This window comes from Pholis gunnellus (assembly GCF_910591455.1).
Source record: "Pholis gunnellus genome assembly, chromosome: 5".
Taxonomy (NCBI): Eukaryota; Metazoa; Chordata; class Actinopteri; order Perciformes; family Pholidae; genus Pholis; species Pholis gunnellus.
The window spans coordinates 3642385-3661646 of record NC_136531.1 but is presented as its reverse complement, the minus strand read 5'-3'; the positions used below and the strand labels follow the sequence as shown (position 1 = coordinate 3661646).

Sequence of the window (19262 nt, the reverse complement as noted above, 5' to 3'; positions counted from 1 at the left end):
ACATTATTTATCAGTTGATTTATATTTTGGACGAATATAAATCTAAAAAAGTAAATACAAAGTAAAAGTACAAAAGTATAAGCATCAAAATATACCTAAATAACCAAAAGTACTTATTATGCAGAATGGCCCAATTCAGAATAATGTATATTATTGGATTACAATCATTGATGCATTAATGTATTTTAATATTGCAGCTGGGAGCGGGTCGTCTTCCTCAGAGTCCGCCATGATGCACCGCCATTTCTACAGCAGCCCAAAAGGGACAAACTGATCACTGGCTTCAGCGAGAGCTTCTTGCGTTCTTACGTTATCTGAAGGGATGGGCACAGAAACTCGGTAATAAACGTGCAGTAGTGCTAAATTATTAAAGCCAATACTTCATTACATCGATACTATCAATACATCTTCAGAGCATGAACATGTAAACAAAAGTGAAACCTAACTCAAACGGTTCTGTCCTTTTCTTTTTACAAACAAGCTAAAATGAAAGCTCTGTGTTTACTGTTTATCTTAGTTTGTTATCTTAAACTTCTCTACTGGCTGAGACAAAGCAGACAGGAGGACAGAGGACAGAAGAAAAGACGGCCATCTGATGTCTGATTCTTCACTCTTGATTATTATTCTGCTCTAGAAACAATATCTAGTTATTATCTAGTAGTTATACATTTATTTACCGACTTTAGTTCCTCTACAGATTCAGATTCCTAAAGAATGATATTATTATATCAATAACAATTTACTCATCTCAGGGGAAATTCAATAGCTACCCCACAGTATATAAAGTAATATTTATAAAATATATATTATTACTTAGAGAGCTGCAATTTTAAAGTACACATTAATAGATCAATAATAATAATAATCCAATAATATAATAAATTGTATACAAAAATAGTACTTTTACTTTTGGTGCATTATATGTTGATACTGTCACGATCTTGGTTTTGATTTGGTTTGTTTCCTGTTTTATTTTGAATTTCCCTGCCTCTTGTGTCCCGCGTTCACTTCACTTCCTGCCTTTGTGTGTTTTCCCGCCTTTGTGATTGTCTGCCCCGCCCCTGATAGAATCCTCCTGTGTCTAATCACTTGCACTTCCCCAGTGTATTTAAACCCTGTGGTCTCCTGTCTCTGTGTTGGTTCGTCTGCTATGTTCCCTGCTATGTTCCCTGCTATGTTCCCTGCTATGTTCCCTGCTATGTTCCCTGCTTTGTCCCCTGCTATGCTTACTGCATTGTCCCCTGCTTTGTTTCCTGGTTCACTTACTGGCATGTCCTCTGCTTTGTTTCCTGGTATGTTCTCTGCTATGCTCACTGGTATGTCCCCTGCTTTGTTTCCTGGTTCACTTACTGGCATGTCCTCTGCTATGCTTCCTGGTATGTCCCCTGCTATGCTTACTGGTATGTCCCCTGCCTTGTCCCCTGCTATCCTTCCTGGTATGGTCCCTGCTTTGTTCCCCAAAAACATCAACAACAAAAACAAATACAACAAAACTAAATAGTATATACAAGGACACCAAGACGCAGGTATAATCATTGCAGTTAAAAATTCACTCGTGGTTAAATAAACATACAGACAATTGTTTCAAAAAGAATAACTTTAATCACTTTGTGTTGGCTCAGGTAAGACCTTGATGGTTACATTTTTTTGTTTCAGTCAATCTGCATTTAAATTTGTAGATAAACTTCCTCAACACAGCATGTAAGGTGGGAACATTCCGAGTCACAAACGTATGACTTGCACTTGTCCATCTTGGGAGCTTGAGCAAGATTCTAAAAGCATCGTTAAATGCCACCTGAATCTTTCTCATTGTTGCTTGACTATAGCTGCACCACACGTGGGCTGTGTAGAGCGGAGTACAGTAGGCTCTACAGAGAGCTGTTTTAACATCATATATACACAGCATATTGGCTTGTGCATACACCATAAGTGTCTGTTAGAAAAATTCACTCGAGGCCGATGTAACAATCACTAAACAGGACATTTATTCTTGCAAGAAGGAGACCGAGTTGATTCACATACAGAATGTACATCGAGGCTGCTCGGAGATCTGTCTCCGATATTTATAATGATTAGATTTTTCCCCAACAGTGTCCCTTGTGCTTTTTTTCCCTGATTCACCTGACCCTGTTTCACAGTTTTGTGATTTTGGATTTTTCAGTTAGTCTATTTGGACTCCCCTGCTCTGTTAGTTTTGGACATTTATTAAAATTCACCGTGTATCATCCCTCTGTTCCCCCGTGTCTATCTGAATTTGGGTTCATCCCCTGTTATCTTTTTGCCCCCCACGTTACAGATGCTTTTGTTCCTGTTAATGGGGGGAAAACAACTTGAATACGCCACATTAAGCTCTGGAATGTCAGCTGTCAATGAAGGGGAACAGTCCTGACACACAACCCGATGAAATAAGTGATACGCCTGTGTGGGTGGATCACCATCTCTGCGCAAGATGACACCGCGTTCTTGCAGAGAAATAATGCGTAATGTCTTGAATTAGAACATGAAAATGATCTGTGTGTGTAGGTATGTTACCCACTGAAGCCGGTTTCGTCTGTAACTGGGACCATCACTTAACAAAGATGATTCTGCAAAATGTGACAGCCGACCAGTCTGACAGCCTGACACTCACCCTGAGACGTTCACAGGACACAAATGAACAACTCGCCCACCAGCTTCGCTAGATTCTGCAGTTCATGTTTACTGAATAACTGTTAGACTATAATAAATATACAAAACAAACACCTGTATTTGAAAAAACGTATTTGACCGCCGACTCCTCACACCTCTTAACCAGCTGGTAAGGGCTGCAGGAGATCAACAACTTCTTCAGTAGCAAAGGGAATTTCTGGATATCAGCTAGGCTAGAAACATGCATAACATAGTCAGTTGCGTGTCACATTATTTTGGCCTTCGTCATTGCTCAAAAACTGACATCCATGGAAAAATTTCTCATTTTTGAGCATCTGCAGATTCATTCCACACCTGATGTGTTACGATCCACTAAAGTTAAGCACAATACAAGATGAATAAATCCCTGTTTTTGTTATCTTCGCCACCATCTTGACTGTAAGGGAGCCGGGGAGGGACACTTCTTTGTTTGGGAGGGGAGAGGGAGACGCATCTGGGCCCTGTACTACGAGCATTTGGGGTTATCGAGCTAATTCGTAAAATAACATAAAACGATAGAAGAAGTCAAAATCATAATCCAGCAAGTAAACTGACAGACTTATGATATTCCGGCCCATCGAGAACTATAATTACATTTGTGTTTATTCTGTTAAAATGATGTGTTGCTTGGACGTATTCTTATGTGTTCTTTCAGCTGCAACCCCGGTGGTGTGAAGCAGGACTTGGGAGTAAATCAAAAAATAATAACAGTTTGAATCTTCATTCTTAACTTTAGGTTACGTCTATATATGACATATATGTGTTATACGCGTTATGGATTTAGTTTACAGCGGTGGCTTGTGGGACTGACTTGTGTGATCTAAATATTTTCAATAACTCCAAAGTTGTGAAGTCCAAAAGTCAAAATATATTGGAAAAAAGCTTGTAATCCTTTCCGAAGTTCACAACATGTCTTTTGCCCGAAGACATTTTCTGCTACGATTCCAATAAAACACAAATTAGTATATATTCGTGTCATATATCCACTTATATGTGTGTGTGTGTGTGTGTGTGTGTGTCAGCTTCTGAGCCGCGTGTTACAGTGCGACATGTCGGAGTCTTATCGTGCCACAGACTGGATGCATTGCCTTGTGTTACTTTAATCCGGGTACTGTGTGTGTGTATGTTTGCTGTGGGTGAGTTCTGGAAGGAAAACCTTCTGAGCTTTGAATTATGTTTTCATATTTGTGCTATTTTTCACTTTGCTCAAAGTCTGTTTCACACCGCCGGGGTTGTAGCTGAAAGAATAAGGCTGAAATTGTCACACATGTCATAATTTCACCGAGGGGATGAATAAAGCATCTTCTATTATTATTATTATAAGGATTCATGTAAGCAACACATTCATTTAACGGATTACAGTCGGCACTGCTTGTGTGCAGATCGTCACATCAGAAGTCTGTTACTTTACTGTTACTTTCAGCCTCAATTATGTGTTTGTTATTGTTTGCTCTTAAACTGTCAAATGTGCCGCTCTGCTGACAGCAGACTTGTCCATGTTTGTGTTTTGGTCACATGCTTTAAAAACCCGCCCACTTCATGTGAACGCACACAGCCTCACTCTACTGACTGCACTTTTCCAGTTTTGGGCATATTATATATATATTTTGATTTGCACTGTCTGGACATTTTTGACATTCAACTGCTGCACAACAATTCATCTCAGGATGAATAAAGTTCCATCTTATCGTATTTCATCCTTTATAATTTACAGAAATATGTTAATTGCTGCCTTCCTCTTAATCAGCTCCCAAACCCGGAGTCACAGTTTGACCACACACATATTTTTTTCAAATATTCATATTAAAAAAGCGTTTTCCCCTTTGTTTACATTTTACATTTATAATGTCATCAATCTTGCGTCCTTACACTGTATGTATGAAGAACTCGATCAAAACACATCAATTAAACAAACAACACAACACAAAGCAAGGATGGGCAGTAGGCGGGTGAAAGGTGTTCATCCAAAGCAAACAAACCTGATACTTGCTGCATAGCAATCCACATTTTAAAGCCTGTTTCTGTGTTCAATGACTGGTGAACTATGAACGCAACAGATTATCACTCATAAAAACACAAACAAAATCAAGAGTGAACAATGAAAACAATATTGAATATATTGAATATTGAAACAATAAACTACAGTAGATTTGTGAGAACGTTGTAGCATTAAATAGATGGTGTGACTGACAGAGACATAAACAAGCTTTATATTTATTTAGCATGGACTTCATGTTTCACTGTATTATACTGTGAGTTGCTGCTGGACGGTGGCGGGAGAAGTATTCAGATCTTTTACTTGAGTAAAAGAAGCAATACTACAGTGTAGAAAGCTGAATCTATTTGAGGACGCTGATTGGCTAAATTGTATGTCGTCAGTTATATCTTTAATAAGCAATTGGCTAAACTGCTTCATAGATCCGCCACTTTTGGGCTGTTTCTCGACAGCCCCAGCGCTGCTGAGACGTGCGGAGAGGACGTGCAGGAAAAGCATATATTTGGCGCAGATATCATATTTTACAAATATTACTGGGTACATTCCATATTTCAAAAACACAAACATTGACAATTTTCATTTATTTATCTTTTTGGGCTCAAGGAGAGGTGCTGAAGGTGGGGCCACGCCCCCTCTATTAGCCAGCCGCCAGTGCTCTGGAGGTATGTCAGCTCAGCCCTGCTGGAGAATGTTCTCATGCTTACTTTGAAGGGAAAGGAATCTAAACAGGTTTTTTCAGTCTTCCTGGAAACATGAACTTGTGTGTTCAATTAAATAGCCAAACTAGTTGTCCTTGTCCTTTGTGCTGTCCTTTGTGCTGTCCTTTGTGCTGTCAGACTCATGGCCAACATGAGCTCCAATCGGATCCGGTGAGTCTGCACATTTTAGCAATAAAACTGCAAACACAGAAAACACAAACTACCGAAACACAACGTCTGCCATCGTTTTTTTATTGATGCGTTTCAATATGCACACAACCATACTATTCAGTTTTCCAGAAAAAGTACGCCAAATGCAGTATGCCAAAGATACCAGGATGTGTTGCTGCATTTTAACAGAATGCAAGATAGCATTCTCTTCTGGCTATTCTGACCCTCGATCCTCTACTGCAGCGGAAGATACGTGAAATCAACTGCAACGCCGAGAGAGCACAGACTTATGAAAGCTCATTGAGCCACCGGCCATATGAAGCAAGAGGGTCAAAGGTCAAGGAGCAATTAGGTATGGGCCGACGTTTTTTGGAAGCCTGCAAGTAGAAAACCACACCAAGAGCGGTTCTCTCTCTCGACCGGACACTCGTTGACGTTACACCGGCCTCGCAATACGACGGAAACCCTGACGGATTATTCCAGGCAGACACAAGGGGCTGCATGTGTCCACGGCAATGCACGCAACATCGTAAACGAGTGAAAAGGGGATTTCCTTTTCTGATGGATTCAGCCTGTTTGTGCTTCAGGTTATGTCGCGGCTGGCCGGCTTATTAGGCCCAACCGACGAGATGTTAATATTACTTTGCCGTAGTGGTATTGGGTGATGTTTTATGTAGTTTTGAGAGTACGAGTACATGAGCACAGTATCGGGCCCGACTCGATTTCGGTGCATCCCTAAGAGCAATGTTATGGCAAAGTACTTTGTCCCTGTATGCATTCTGCATGCAACGTGTACTTTGTAAGTGCAGCAGCAAAGGTAAAAAACCTTGCAGTTTGGATGTGTTTTCACATGGAGGCCAATGTATTTAGCAGCCACTGTATTTATTTCAGAGCTTGTTTGCTGAAAACAGCTGCCTGCTGCTGTAGTTGATGAGAGCAGTGAGACTGAAACCATCGATTGTATGTAAGAAGTGGAAGTAGTCATTGTGACGTCACCCATTGACTGATGTTTTAAAGCCTCAAGTTTGGCGATTTGGCCGTGGCCATCTTGGATTGAGGCCGTCCCCATCTTTAGTAATCAGTGAACGGAAGTGACCATTTTTGGACTGAGGAAGAGTCACGTAGAGGAGTTACGTATACGGCTCTGGTAGCAGCCTGTCAATCACATTAGCCCCGCCCTAAATCATACTCCTCTTTATGGTCTATTTGACTCTAAATGGACCATAATTTACTAAATGAACATCATGCTGTATTGAAGAATACTTGAAACTAGAGATTGAGACCATAAACTCATGTTTACAATGTTTACTGAGGTAATAAATCTAGAGAGAAGTAGAGTCATTTTCTCATAGACTTCTATACAACCAGAGGAGTCGCCCCCTGATGGTCATTAGAGAGAATGCAGGTGTAAGACACTTCCGCATTGGCTTCACTTTTTAGAACCGGAGCTTGCCGCCTGTGTAAAACCAAAATTATGAGCTAAAGGCTAAAATGCTAAAAAGCCTATAGAGCTGCAGAGTTCGTGATAATTCTCTGATTTCAGCACTTTGAAATAAATCGTATTTGAAGACACACACTCACATATATGTCCACATAAATATAGATAGATATGACACTACGAGACTACACACATGCAACTCTGTGCTCAGTTTAAACCTGTGTCATTGTGATGCTTTATGGTAATGCTGTAATTCGATGTGGAATGCTACAAAAGCTTAAATGTCACCTTCAGGTTACATGAAACCCACAATGATGATCTGATGTCATTGGGTATTTACAAAATGTAATCGAAAGGATCACAGTCATCACAGCAGCCTTTGTATGTGGTTTGGTCATGACTGACAATTTCCTTGTTCCTGCACGCAAAGCTTGTCACAATGTGATGAAAACTTGTAAAGCCGGTTGGTCTAGAGGTTGAAGTCAGAGGATATAAAATCAGACCTTTTTCCTCTGAGACACAGAGCAGCAAAATTCCATCAACAACGAAAGTTTATTCTGCAGATAGAAGAACGAGGTAAGAAACATCTCTTCTTTTTGTTATTTTTTAGCTGTATTGCCTGTGCTGTTTTTGTTATATTGTGTGACAAGTGCCATTTATATTTTAAATCATAACTTCACTTGTTCTGTTGCCAAGTTTGTTTAACTCACTATATTTGAAGCTGGAAAAATACAGAAAATGAAATAACTCACATTAGTCAATTCAAACAAATTTAAAAATTAAATATATTTACTTCGAGACAGTTATTTGTCTCTGTTGTGTACATCTTGTACTTTATGACTGTTAGTGAATTCATTTAGGATATAATTAAAAGGCAGATGGTGTCTCTAATGTAACATTACTCTTCCTGAATTAAAGGTGCAAATTGTTTCTTATTTTGTAGAGTAAAGGAATAAAATGAGACATTTTACCATTTAAGCGACTAACAACAAAAACACAGAATTTGTTGTAATTATGAAGTTTTTGTGTGCTTCTAAACATTTACTTTTGAGCACAATAACATACATGTCTGTAAAAAATACAAAAAAAGTTTTGCTTTGTTTTTTTCGGTTAATTTGCCTTGTTTCACAAATTTCCCTGAAATGAGGATAAATATCATCAATCAGTATTGATGTTGACCCTGTAAACATGTTTTTAGTTTTTCAGCATTCTGCAATAATCTGAATCATAACCAACAGTTCATTGGCTCTTTTTTTTGCATCTGCTCCTGACATCTTGTACTGTTCTAACCACTACAGGCACCATTTGACTGTAAACAGAGCCAAACACTGAAGATTAGTGAAAATGAGTCAATCTAATATTTTCATTTTCCCCACAGAAGGTGTTGACATGAAGTTTGGGCTGCTGGTGCTTTTGGCCGTGGCGGTTCTGGTGCCCAGCCTGTCCGAGGGCCGGAAAGTCTCCAGATGCGAGCTGAAAAAATTGCTCGGGGAAGCCCTCAACCTGCCCAGACGGGTGAAGGACAAAATCCTGGCAAGGGGTGAGGTTAATAAATGTTGGGTTAGTAGTCTGAGGGGTAGAAATGTCAGCTCAAGTCATGAGCTCATGTCTCGAGTCATCAGCATGAATCACTCTGAAAAAATACAGAGCAGGAAGACCGGTAAGAGAAAGACTCTTGTTCCTGCAACCAGGAAGAAAGAAACCTGCAAAAATAGAGGTGTCCACATGCAAAAATAGAGGAAGTGACTGACAGCAATAACATGCAAAAAGTAAGGGTAAAAAGATTTTAAAAGAATAGATTTTCACTAATTAACATATTCTCGCCTTTTTCCTCTTTTGCTTCCTGCCATGTGCTTGCATGACTTTTTCATTGCAGTTATCTATGACTTGGAAAGAAGGTCCCATCTGGACACCAGCCTGGTCAGGGGGAATTTCAAACGCAAACCTACAAAACCCAGACCAACAACTGCAGTCACAATCCTCCCAACATCACTGACCACCAAGCCAACAACCACCAAGCCAAGGATCACCAAGCCAAGGACCACCAAGCCAACGACCACCAAGCCAACGACCACCAAGCCAACAACCAGCGAAACAACGACCACCAAGCCAACAACCACCAAGCCAACGACCACCAAGCCAACGACCACCAAGCCAACAACCATCAAGCCAACGACCACCAAGCCAACAACCACCAAGCCAACAACCACTGAAACAACGACCACCAAGCCAACAACCACCAAGCCAACAACCACTGAAACAACAACCAACGAAACAACCAACGAAACAATAACTAGAGTAATCAGACGAAAGCGTGAGTCTGACTCGTCCAGTGAGGAGCTTGACACAGCAGAGCTGGAGAAAGAGTTGAATATGATGGAAGAAGAAGAAGAAGAGGGCGGCGGGATGAGCGATGACGACAAAGAGAGTGAATCAGACGGAGAGAGTGTTTCGGGCGAAGAGAGTGTTTCGGGCGAAGAGAGTGTTTCGGGCGCAGAGAGTGTTTCGGGCGAAGAGAGTGGTTCGGGCGAAGAGAGTGTTTCGGGCGAAGAGAGTGATTCGGGCACAGAGAGTGTTTCGGGCGAAGAGAGTGGTTCGGGCGAAGAGAGTGTTTCGGGCGAAGAGAGTGGTTCGGGCGAAGAGAGTGTTTCGGGCGAAGAGAGTGGTTCGGGCGAAGAGAGTGGTTCGGGCGAAGAGAGTGGTTCGGGCGAAGAGAGTGTTTCGGGCGAAGAGAGTGGTTCGGGCGAAGAGAGTGTTTCGGGCGCAGAGAGTGTTTCGGGCACAGAGAGTGTTTCGGGCGAAGAGAGTGATTCGGGCACAGAGAGTGTTTCGGGCGAAGAGAGTGTTTCGGGCGAAGAGAGTGATGAGGACAAAGACAGTGATTTGGACGAAGAGAAGCAGGATAATGATGTTCTCACCGCTGATGATGAGGGGGATAGTAAAGAGGAAGACGAGGACGAAGAGAAGCAGGATAATGATGTTCTCACCGCTGATGATGAGGGGGATAGTAAAGAGGAAGACGAGGATGAAGAGGTCAAGGAAGGTGAGAAACGTAAGAAGCGCAGCGTCCGTCGGTGGACGCCCAAAAAGAAGAGGGGATTCGGCTTTTACGGGCTCTTCCAGCTGTCTGACATGTATCACTGTAAGTCGAGCAACGGCTGGTCTTTTAACATCTGCAACACAGCCTGCAAAGGTGAGTCTTTGAACCAGAGACATACAGAAATTATAATTATTAAAAAACAAGATGTTTTATATTTAAATAACTGTTCCTTCTTTCCCCAGAATCCTTCACCGACGACGACATAATGGATGACATTGACTGCTTTGTGAGATCTCGTGCCTGGCTGTAAGTTTGCACAGCAAAGTTAAAGTGATGCTTCATCCTCATGGGATACTCCACCCAAAACATGATTCTAACATGTTTTACTTTGTAATGCAATGTAAGGGGACATATATTAAGAAAGCAAAAAAAGATTTGGTTCCAAATAAGAATGAAAATGAGTTATAGAGTGTTTTGGGAGGAGCAGCCTGGCCCATAATGTACATTTAATGTGAATAATTCAGAGTTAGTAGCAACAGCCATGCTGCTGTTTTGAGTTGTGGGTGAACTGTATTGCTGAGTAACCTGGACCTCAGAAAGAATATTTTACAGTGGTTTATCTACAGCATATAAATACATACATTTACAAGTTCATACAGCCTTCTTAGAAATGCCACATTTGATTTTCAACAAAAAAAAGTGATTTGCTCTACAGCTGGCAAACATTGTCAGAAATTCCGAGAAAGGTTGGACATTTACATTTAAAATGAACTGTTTTCTTCTGTGTGTTGGTTTTTGGGGTTTATGCATTTTTGTGGAAAGGATGGTTTCTTTTATTTGTATTATAGATCTGTGGCTGAAACCTGTGTTGTTGAGCAGAACCTTCTCTGCATGAAAGGGTTAAGGAAGTTATTTTAAACAAAAACGGAACATTATAACCTTCACGAAGGGAGGATTTACTGCAGGACACATGCTGCTTACTGACTAACTAATAACTGCTGTTTTCACTAATTATTTAACTTTTTCCCATCTTAACAGGACCGTATTGAGGAAATCCCTTGATCGGTACAAAGGATCCAACTCCCGCAGGTTCTTCAGCTCCCGCAGGTTCTTCAGAAAATGTAGATGAGCAGCGGACACATTTTCTACATGCGGGAGGTCACACCAACAATGATTTCTACATCGTTGTTTATCTCCCAGACATTGTGAAGCATTTTACATTTTCCCACTAATTAATCTGTGATAATGCTTTAATAAAGTAGTTTTAGTTTGTGGGTGAATTGGGCTAAAAACATCACCAGTGATGAATGTTTAACTGTATCTCTACATAAACAGTTTTGATGATATTGTTGTCTCACTTTAATCTACCTTAAAAAATATTTGGTGAAATACAAAAAATATGGTGATTGTATCTTTTGCTATATCTTACAATAAAGATGTTTTTCTGCATATTTGTGTTTAGGAACATCACGTCTATATGAGAACACTGACTGATCAAAGTTAGATCTTTTCTGGTCAGACTATTAATTCTGACAACATAAAGTAATAATTAACAATCAGAACGCTCTAACAGGCCTCATGGATCTCTTTAACTACTGTCCATTTCAGAAATGTAACGCCTGGGCCACCTTTCCACTGCTGCGATATTAAACCCTGTTTCCCAGTTTAAGGATTCAAGGTTTTATTATCATTATACAATACAGGATTAGATAATGATCTATCTATTTGACCCTAAATCGACCATCATTTACTAAATGAACACCATGCTGTTGAAGAAGACTTGAAACTAAACTTAAACTTTATTATCATCGTCATATATATATATATATATACATCTAAAATAGCCATTATTGAAGGAAAGAAGAAAAACATCAGTAACAGCTGATTCCAAACTTTGACAACAGCTTCTGAACTGAGTATCTGGGCACACAGTGACAGCAGGAGGCTGTGAGACGATGTGGGTCACTTTCCCTTTTTCTGCTCCTTTACACACAACCTATTGTTTTCTGATCAGCCCGGAGAACTATAACAGCTTAAGTATTAAAAGTAAAAAAGTAAATAAAAAAAGTTCTGGATCCACAGCTATTCATGGCCTAATTCATTGTTTGAATTCGGGCCTTCTTGCTCAAACAAATGTAAATTTAAATGTAAAGTGGAAACATGTTTCACCCCCCTCTCACGATAGATGAATTAAAGAGGTTCGACAGTTTATCAAACTTGAGGAAATTAGATTCTCCCTTAAAGGCTCCTTGAAAACCATTAATAAAATAGGGAGACCCTTTCAGAACTTGTCACTTTTGGGTTTGTTTTCTGTGTATTTGTTTAGTTTTTCTACTTCAGGGGGCAGTTTGGTGGCTCGTGGACATTACTAGTTTGGTTCTCATGGGGGGAAAACTAACAGGCCCTGAACTCGTGTACATTTTCTTTTGTGCTTATAAATCTGTGCAAAACTGCAACAAAGATATTTGGGGAAAAGAGAGTTCAATAAAAGAGCCTTAATGGAAAAAAATCATTTTTTGCTGAAACTAGCTCACCTTTCACATTGCTGTTATGCTTTTCTTCGTATTCACTGCTATCACATTGCCGACATCCAATCCTGTGAATTAATAAACATGTTGTGATTACGTGAGAAGTTAAATGGTGTCACCGTATCTGGTTTATAGTCTCAGGGCCCAAGTCTTTTCAACAGCACGAAGGCGTGACCTGTAAATGAGAAAAGATGTTTTCAGGTAGACGGATCATTCCCCCCCCCTCCTCCCCTCGACCTCTTTAGAGCTCAGAAACCCAGCTAACTGTGAGATTTGGAGCAACATTGTGCTCTTCCTGAGCCAATTGTTCCCAGGAGTCATGGGAGCGGCCTGTGTGGAGAACAAAAGATTCATGTTCTCTGTGATTCGCCACCTCTGAATCTGCGGACAGTATTATATACATATATATACTGTGTATGTACTTCATGTATCGTATGTTTTCAGCGAGTCAATATGAGGGTACTTGTGGCGTTTCTCTTGGCGGTGCTGGGCAGCAGTCTGGCTGAAGAGCGACGTTTGTCCAGATGCGATCTAAAGAAGGCGTTTGACAACCAGACTTACAGCGACACGCTGCAGAGACTAGATTTCAACTCCATGGCAAAGAGTAAGTGCTGCTTGTAACTTTTACATTAGAAACACAGAGGCCTTCTATTAATGGCTTTGTTAACTGCAAGTAAGAAATGGATAAAATGTGATTGTTTAATGTGATTCACGATATATTTAACATTTGTTTTCAGACTTGAAAGGTTTGGGAGCTCCTGGGGCTCCTGGACTGAATATGTATCGCCATACTGATTTTATGTAAACCAACATGACCCTTTATTTCTTTAAATTGTTCTTTTTATCCACATACACTTGTGTGGATGCACATAAGTATAAAAATATACATCTATATATGCAGGTGGAAGTGTATAGGCCTACTGTATATACATATATGTACGAGTGTACGGTACTTTCCACCTTTAGTCTAAAGCAGGGGTCGGCAACCTTTACTATCCAAAGAGCCATTTTGCCCTATTTTCCACCAAATACAATTTGTCTGGAGCCGCAAAAGCTATTTGATGTCAAATTTCTCGCCACATATCAAGCATACAGGTAAGCCAGCATCGTTGGCAGTGAAAGCAAATTAATACGTCCACGCAGAATTAAATTCATCTTTAAGATGTAAGTGGCGGATCGCGGATCGCGGATCACGGATCGCGTAGCGCGGCCGTTCTTTTAATATATTACTATTTTGCTCGACAGGGTTCGAATCCAGGTCGATGCGATCTTTCCATAAATATATTTTCTTCAATGTATTTCTTCATACGTGGCTGTGATGTAGTGCTCACTTATACAATCGTAATCCCCGCAGTATATATGAGATGTGGCTTTTAGATCTCCAGCAATATGTTTGTGAATGTGTGACGAATCTGGCAACAGAGGCAGAAAACAGCTGCTGCTGTTACGCGAACACAACACACGCACGGAAGGGAAACCAGGTTTGAAAACCAGTAGGACCGGCACCCACTGCATGCCCAGTGTACGTGAATAGTCACGTGATATTTATTTTCAGGCGTTAAGTCTGGACGGAGATCATCTCGGAAACAATGCTTAAACGCCGTGTGGACGGAGGACTCAGGGAGCCGCAACAGAAGGGCCAAAGAGGTTGCCGAAACTACAAATAGAAACTACAAATAACATTTTGCATAAATGATTTGGACAAAAATCCAGGTCAGAAAAATACAAAACAAACTTAAAGGAGAGAGATCCGAGATTGGGAGCATTACAATTGTCTCTCAACGGCTCTTTGGAGCAGAGGAATAAGATATATCAGGCTTTGGAAACAAACACACACACACACACACACACACACAATAATTGTCTGTAGATGATATTTGCTTGCATTGATAATACAGAATATCAACAAAATGACCCTTTAATAGGTTAGGTTTTGTTTAGATTAAATGTTGTCAAGAGGTATAGATATAGATATATAGATATATAGATTGTATGCATGTTGACGTTTTTGGGCTGATGGTGGCGCCAGAAGAAAAATGAGGGGGTCAGAAAGTCATTGGGGATCAACCTCTGGGGATCAAGAATATTCACAGCAAATTGAAGATTGCCCAGGAGTTTGTGAATGTGTGTTCTCTCTTCTCTTCCCTTGCCTTCAGTTGTCTATTATGCGGAGCAGAAGTCGGGTTTTAACACCAGTGCGGTGACTCACGAGACGGAAGACCACAACGCGAAAGATGGCGCCACAGTCTGGCCCCACAGCGAGGAGGTCCCGACGTTCTATGGTCTTTTCCAGCTCAGTAATCTCCTGGCCTGCAGCGACGGCACGACTCCGTCCCCCGAAATCTGCTCGATGGACTGCAACAGTGAGTTCAGCTTGTGTTTGTTTCCATATTTATGTGTGAACGTCATTGTCACAACTGCGAAGGTGTTTAGTAATCTATCAACCAATCGTGTCCTCGGGAGAAGCGAAACATTTTTTATACTCAAGTTACAACATTTTCATCTTGCATCTTAAAACAGTAAACTTGTTTTCTTTCCAGACTTCATTGATGACGACATAAGAGATGACTTAAAGTGCCTGTTGGAGGTCCACGCTGCGTTCATGTAAGTTCATTTTTAAGGTTCTTGTAATACTTGAATATCCATGCAACTTAATACTTCTACTCCATCTCAAAGGTAAATATTGTATTTTAGTTTTACATTTGTCTGTCAGCTTTAGTTACTTTACATGTTACAGTTCTTCATCTCCTTCCTGTTCAGTTTAAACCTCGTATCTCCAGATGTGTTGATGTTGAATGTTTGTGATGAACTGAAGGATGAAATGTTCCTTTATGTGTTGATAAAATCCTCCTACTTCAGATTAATAAACTCTTTAAAGCCTCTTGGATCAGCTGGAAGATGCTTCATAACAAAGCTGAAAACAGGTTGTTTGTTCTTTCTAGAGATACGAGGTTCTCACAGGACAGAGACGCTATAAACATGATGATCTCATAGAATATGATGCACTGATGAAGAATAAACTAGACAACAGGATATAAAGGAGTTAAAAACATCTACAGCAGGAAAATACAACATACACATTAATGCAGCATGATGTTAATCCAGAAACATCATAAATAATAGTAAAACACTGACAGGGAACATTTTACTGGATAATTAATTATTTACTAAAATAAGGTTTTGAATGCAGGATTTTTTCTTCTCGTGGAATATTTTCACAGTGTGCTTTTAGTACTTTTACTTGAGTTGTGAATGACTAAACTGAATTTCTCATGTAAATATTTCCACAGAAAAAATGCTTTCGGGGGGCCCCACAGTGAAAAGTTACAGCAAAGGTGGGTCATGTTTTTCAGCAACATTCTTTGTTATATTTGTTGTAATTCTCTTTACATCCAAACAGCAATCAATGAATCAAATGCTTTGACAAACTGCCGGTCTACCTGATCTCACTACCCGTGCACTCATTGCGCCTGACCTGAGTCTTCCAAAGCTGCTATCTCAACAGCTGCGTATTAGTATTATTAGTTATTATTACGTGCAGTGATCATGTCAACAGACACAAACTTCACAAAAGTCTCTCCAGCTGTTAAAGCCGACTGACGGCTGTGATCAGATCCGCAGTCATCAGAAACAGATGTCGCTTCACGTGACGATACAAAGAAAAGGACGTCTCATTTCTCCTAAAAACATATTTCCTCGTTTCCTCTCTCCTCGCATGGTTTCCGAAGACGCAAGGAAAAGACGCAAGTGAAGGACACAGGGATGCAATTAAGAGACTTGGGATGTACCCGAAGCATTTTCTCTCAGCGCCCAATATTAGTGCAGATGGTGGTTACCTGAAAGCCCGGTGCGTCTCATACAGACGCTAAAGGGTGAGACAAAACATCGGTAGGACTATTTGTCGCCCTGGGAATGAATATCATGTATAATGTATTGATGATTTGGCAACATTGTTTCTTCTGAAACGTTCCTACCAATGAAGCCACGTTGTATTGAAGTGATTTGAATATAACCTCTGACAGCGCAGGTGAAAGAGAGAACGCGAAAAGGTGGATGTGATAGGGAGCAGTTAAAACTCATATTATGCTGCTGTTATCAACAGTAAACAGAAGTGATACAGAGGCAGTTTAAATGGTCAGTTGTGAATGCTTTGGCTTGAGATTGGGCTGGGCTGACGTTAGAGTCGCAGCCTAAATTATGTTCCCAGTCCGGCCAGATGGTCATTTTTAACTTCTAGTTTCCTTTTGCTGGTTCCTTTTTGGTAATCTGTCTTTTAATACAAGAAATTCTGAATGAATTACCGTTTAATTGTGACATCAATATTAACAAATATGAACATCTCCTTTGTGTATTTGCAGGTACAGGCGCATCAACCGGGAGAGCAGAAATAAAAGCTCTGACTACCTCCGTGAATGTGTGCCATAAATATCACTGGAGGGATTCACCTTCTCTCAAATGAGTGGTAATTTATGACAATAATAAAGTGAAGCACCTGTAACATCCAATAGTATCTGACCTTTGTTGTAGAAAAAAGTGACACAATGTGTATTATGAGGGAATGTCCTCCAAAATGTGCATGCCATTAAAGATTATTGAAAGGCTTTGAATTGCACTGTAGAAATGATTACTCACTAAAGTCCTATATTTAAAGTCACGGATGTAAGGAACTGTGCAAAGGTGATCGGGGTGTGTGTGTGTGTGTGGGGGGGGGGGGGCCTGAATATTTCATTTCCAGTGTTATCTATACATTTTTTAAATCTTTCCCTCAGAGTTAAAAAAACATCAACTGCAACATCGTCCCCCCAATATCTCAATCTCATCATTTTGTCATACAAAATGATGAAGATACGGCCACAAAAAGGAAGAAAAACACCTGCAGCAATTTTCACAAAAAAAAGAGTTTTTCTTCTCGAACCTGATCTCAAAGAAGAGCGGCGTCTTTCCTGAGTAACATGATGGAAGTTTGATGTAAAAATATGCCAAAATGTAAGTCAGATTTCTATTAGTATCATCATAACATATATACAGTATTTTACTTCTAACGCATGCAGCATATATACTGTACAATTCTAACCCTTGTGCCTCATTGGGGACATTTTTGTCTGTTTCATTTTTACATTTTTTGATGGTTTTGTCAGTGATAATGCATATGTCATAACAATTTGGTACGGTTGTGAGTTTTATTTCCAAATTTTGGAAGTTCAACTTCAGCTTATAAAATAAGTCGGAGCAAAAACATAACAACAATATCACTGTTGTTGCTACTCATTGACACATCCCAGCCTCTGATAATCTCCCCTGAAAATATATGGAAACAAATTCATTGTTAGTCACATTATGTAAACAGACTGGCATTTAAGGGGTTAAAATCCCCAAAACAAACACACACTTGGGTCATCACCAAAGTCATGATCCGGAATGTCCTCATCAAATGTCCTCATCAAACTGTTGATATTTCAGTCAGTATTTGTTCAGAGAGAGTGATTGTTTGTCAAAAGGCAACACAATGAAGAGTTGTCTGCGACAGTAACAGAGTCAAGTGTGACCTCTAGTGGTGACAAGTCAGAACAACAACAACAACAACATAACTCCAGCATTATTGCGGTCTTTTTTAACTCTTGTGCCTCACTTTAAAAAAAAGTTGCTCTGCTGTAGCTAGAGGACAAAAATGTCTGTGTCAAAAAAACCCAGCTATAAAAGTATTATATATAAATATTTGTTTCCACTTTCACTGTGTTAAATATTTCAACCTCAGTCCTGATCACAACTCCTGACTTTTCCTCTGTTACCACCAGCAGCTTGACATTTTAGTTTTTTAGTCAAATATGTTGACAACTATTCGATGGGTTGCAATGAAATTTGCTACAGATATTCATGGTGCCCAAAGGATGAATCACAATGATTCAGGTGATTCCTTAACTTTTCCTCTATTGGCACAATTGGCAAATTGGCTGTTCAATCCTACTGACTTTAGTCACCCTCTGACTTTCTCCTCTAGCGCCACCGTGAGTTTGGCTTTTTGTTCCTTTAGTAAAATGTCTCAACTACTGTTGGATGGATTCACTCAAAATTTGCTCCGGTCATTCATGATCCCCAGAGGATGAATCATGGTGACTCTGGTGATCACTGGACTTTTCCTCTAGTGCCACCAGAAGCTTGACAAGTTTTGGCTTTTAGTGAAATAATTTGACAAAGATTCAATGGATTGGATTGAAATTTGGCAGATATTCATGGTCCCCAGATGACAAATCCCAATGATTTTGGTGATTCCTTAACTTTTCCTCTAGCGCCACCAGCATGTCAAAGTTTTCACTTATATATAAGTAAGACGACCGCATTTTAGCCGGTTGAAAAGACGGTGAAAATAGGTCTCAGACGTTCAGACCGAATTTCAACCAGTTTTCAAACAGAAATCAACGTTGAAATCCCGGTTGGTGATCACTGGGTCAGAAGACTGTGGACGGGATGACGGAGGAGGGAACTCCTTGTAGCAGCAATCGTTTCTCTGTCCGATAATCCACAATCAAATAAATGTAATGTCAATGTATGAGCTGTAGGTGGCGACAAACACCAGCTTTCTTTTCTTAGGGACTGATTTACCTGTGCAAAAAACAGAACAACCGGAAACTAAAGGATTTTTCCCTGACAATAATCTATCTATCATTTGTGCTAGTGTTGAATTATAAATAGTACTTTTATTTGTATATTATGCATTATTTACCGG

The 19262-nt window shown here is 40.1% G+C and overlaps 2 protein-coding genes across 2 annotated transcripts; both read left to right on the top strand.

The window, feature by feature from the left end:
- Positions 1 to 7426: 7426 nt before the first annotated feature.
- LOC306696336 (uncharacterized protein) lies at positions 7427 to 11459 on the top strand. The gene is made up of 5 exons (XM_079159921.1): positions 7427 to 7546; positions 8349 to 8510; positions 8847 to 10163; positions 10253 to 10316; positions 11049 to 11459. The coding sequence occupies exons 2-5, from the start codon at positions 8360 to 8362 to the stop codon at positions 11137 to 11139; spliced, it is 1623 nt and encodes a 540-aa protein (XP_079016047.1). The 5' UTR covers positions 7427 to 7546; positions 8349 to 8359; the 3' UTR covers positions 11140 to 11459.
- Positions 11460 to 12936: 1477 nt separating this feature from the next.
- LOC306695668 (lysozyme c-1-like) lies at positions 12937 to 17113 on the top strand. The gene is made up of 5 exons (XM_079158972.1): positions 12937 to 13142; positions 14695 to 14901; positions 15079 to 15142; positions 15829 to 15873; positions 16897 to 17113. Exons 1-5 carry the CDS (start codon positions 12992 to 12994, stop codon positions 16961 to 16963), a joined length of 534 nt encoding a protein of 177 aa, XP_079015098.1. The 5' UTR covers positions 12937 to 12991; the 3' UTR covers positions 16964 to 17113.
- Positions 17114 to 19262: the final 2149 nt, after the last annotated feature.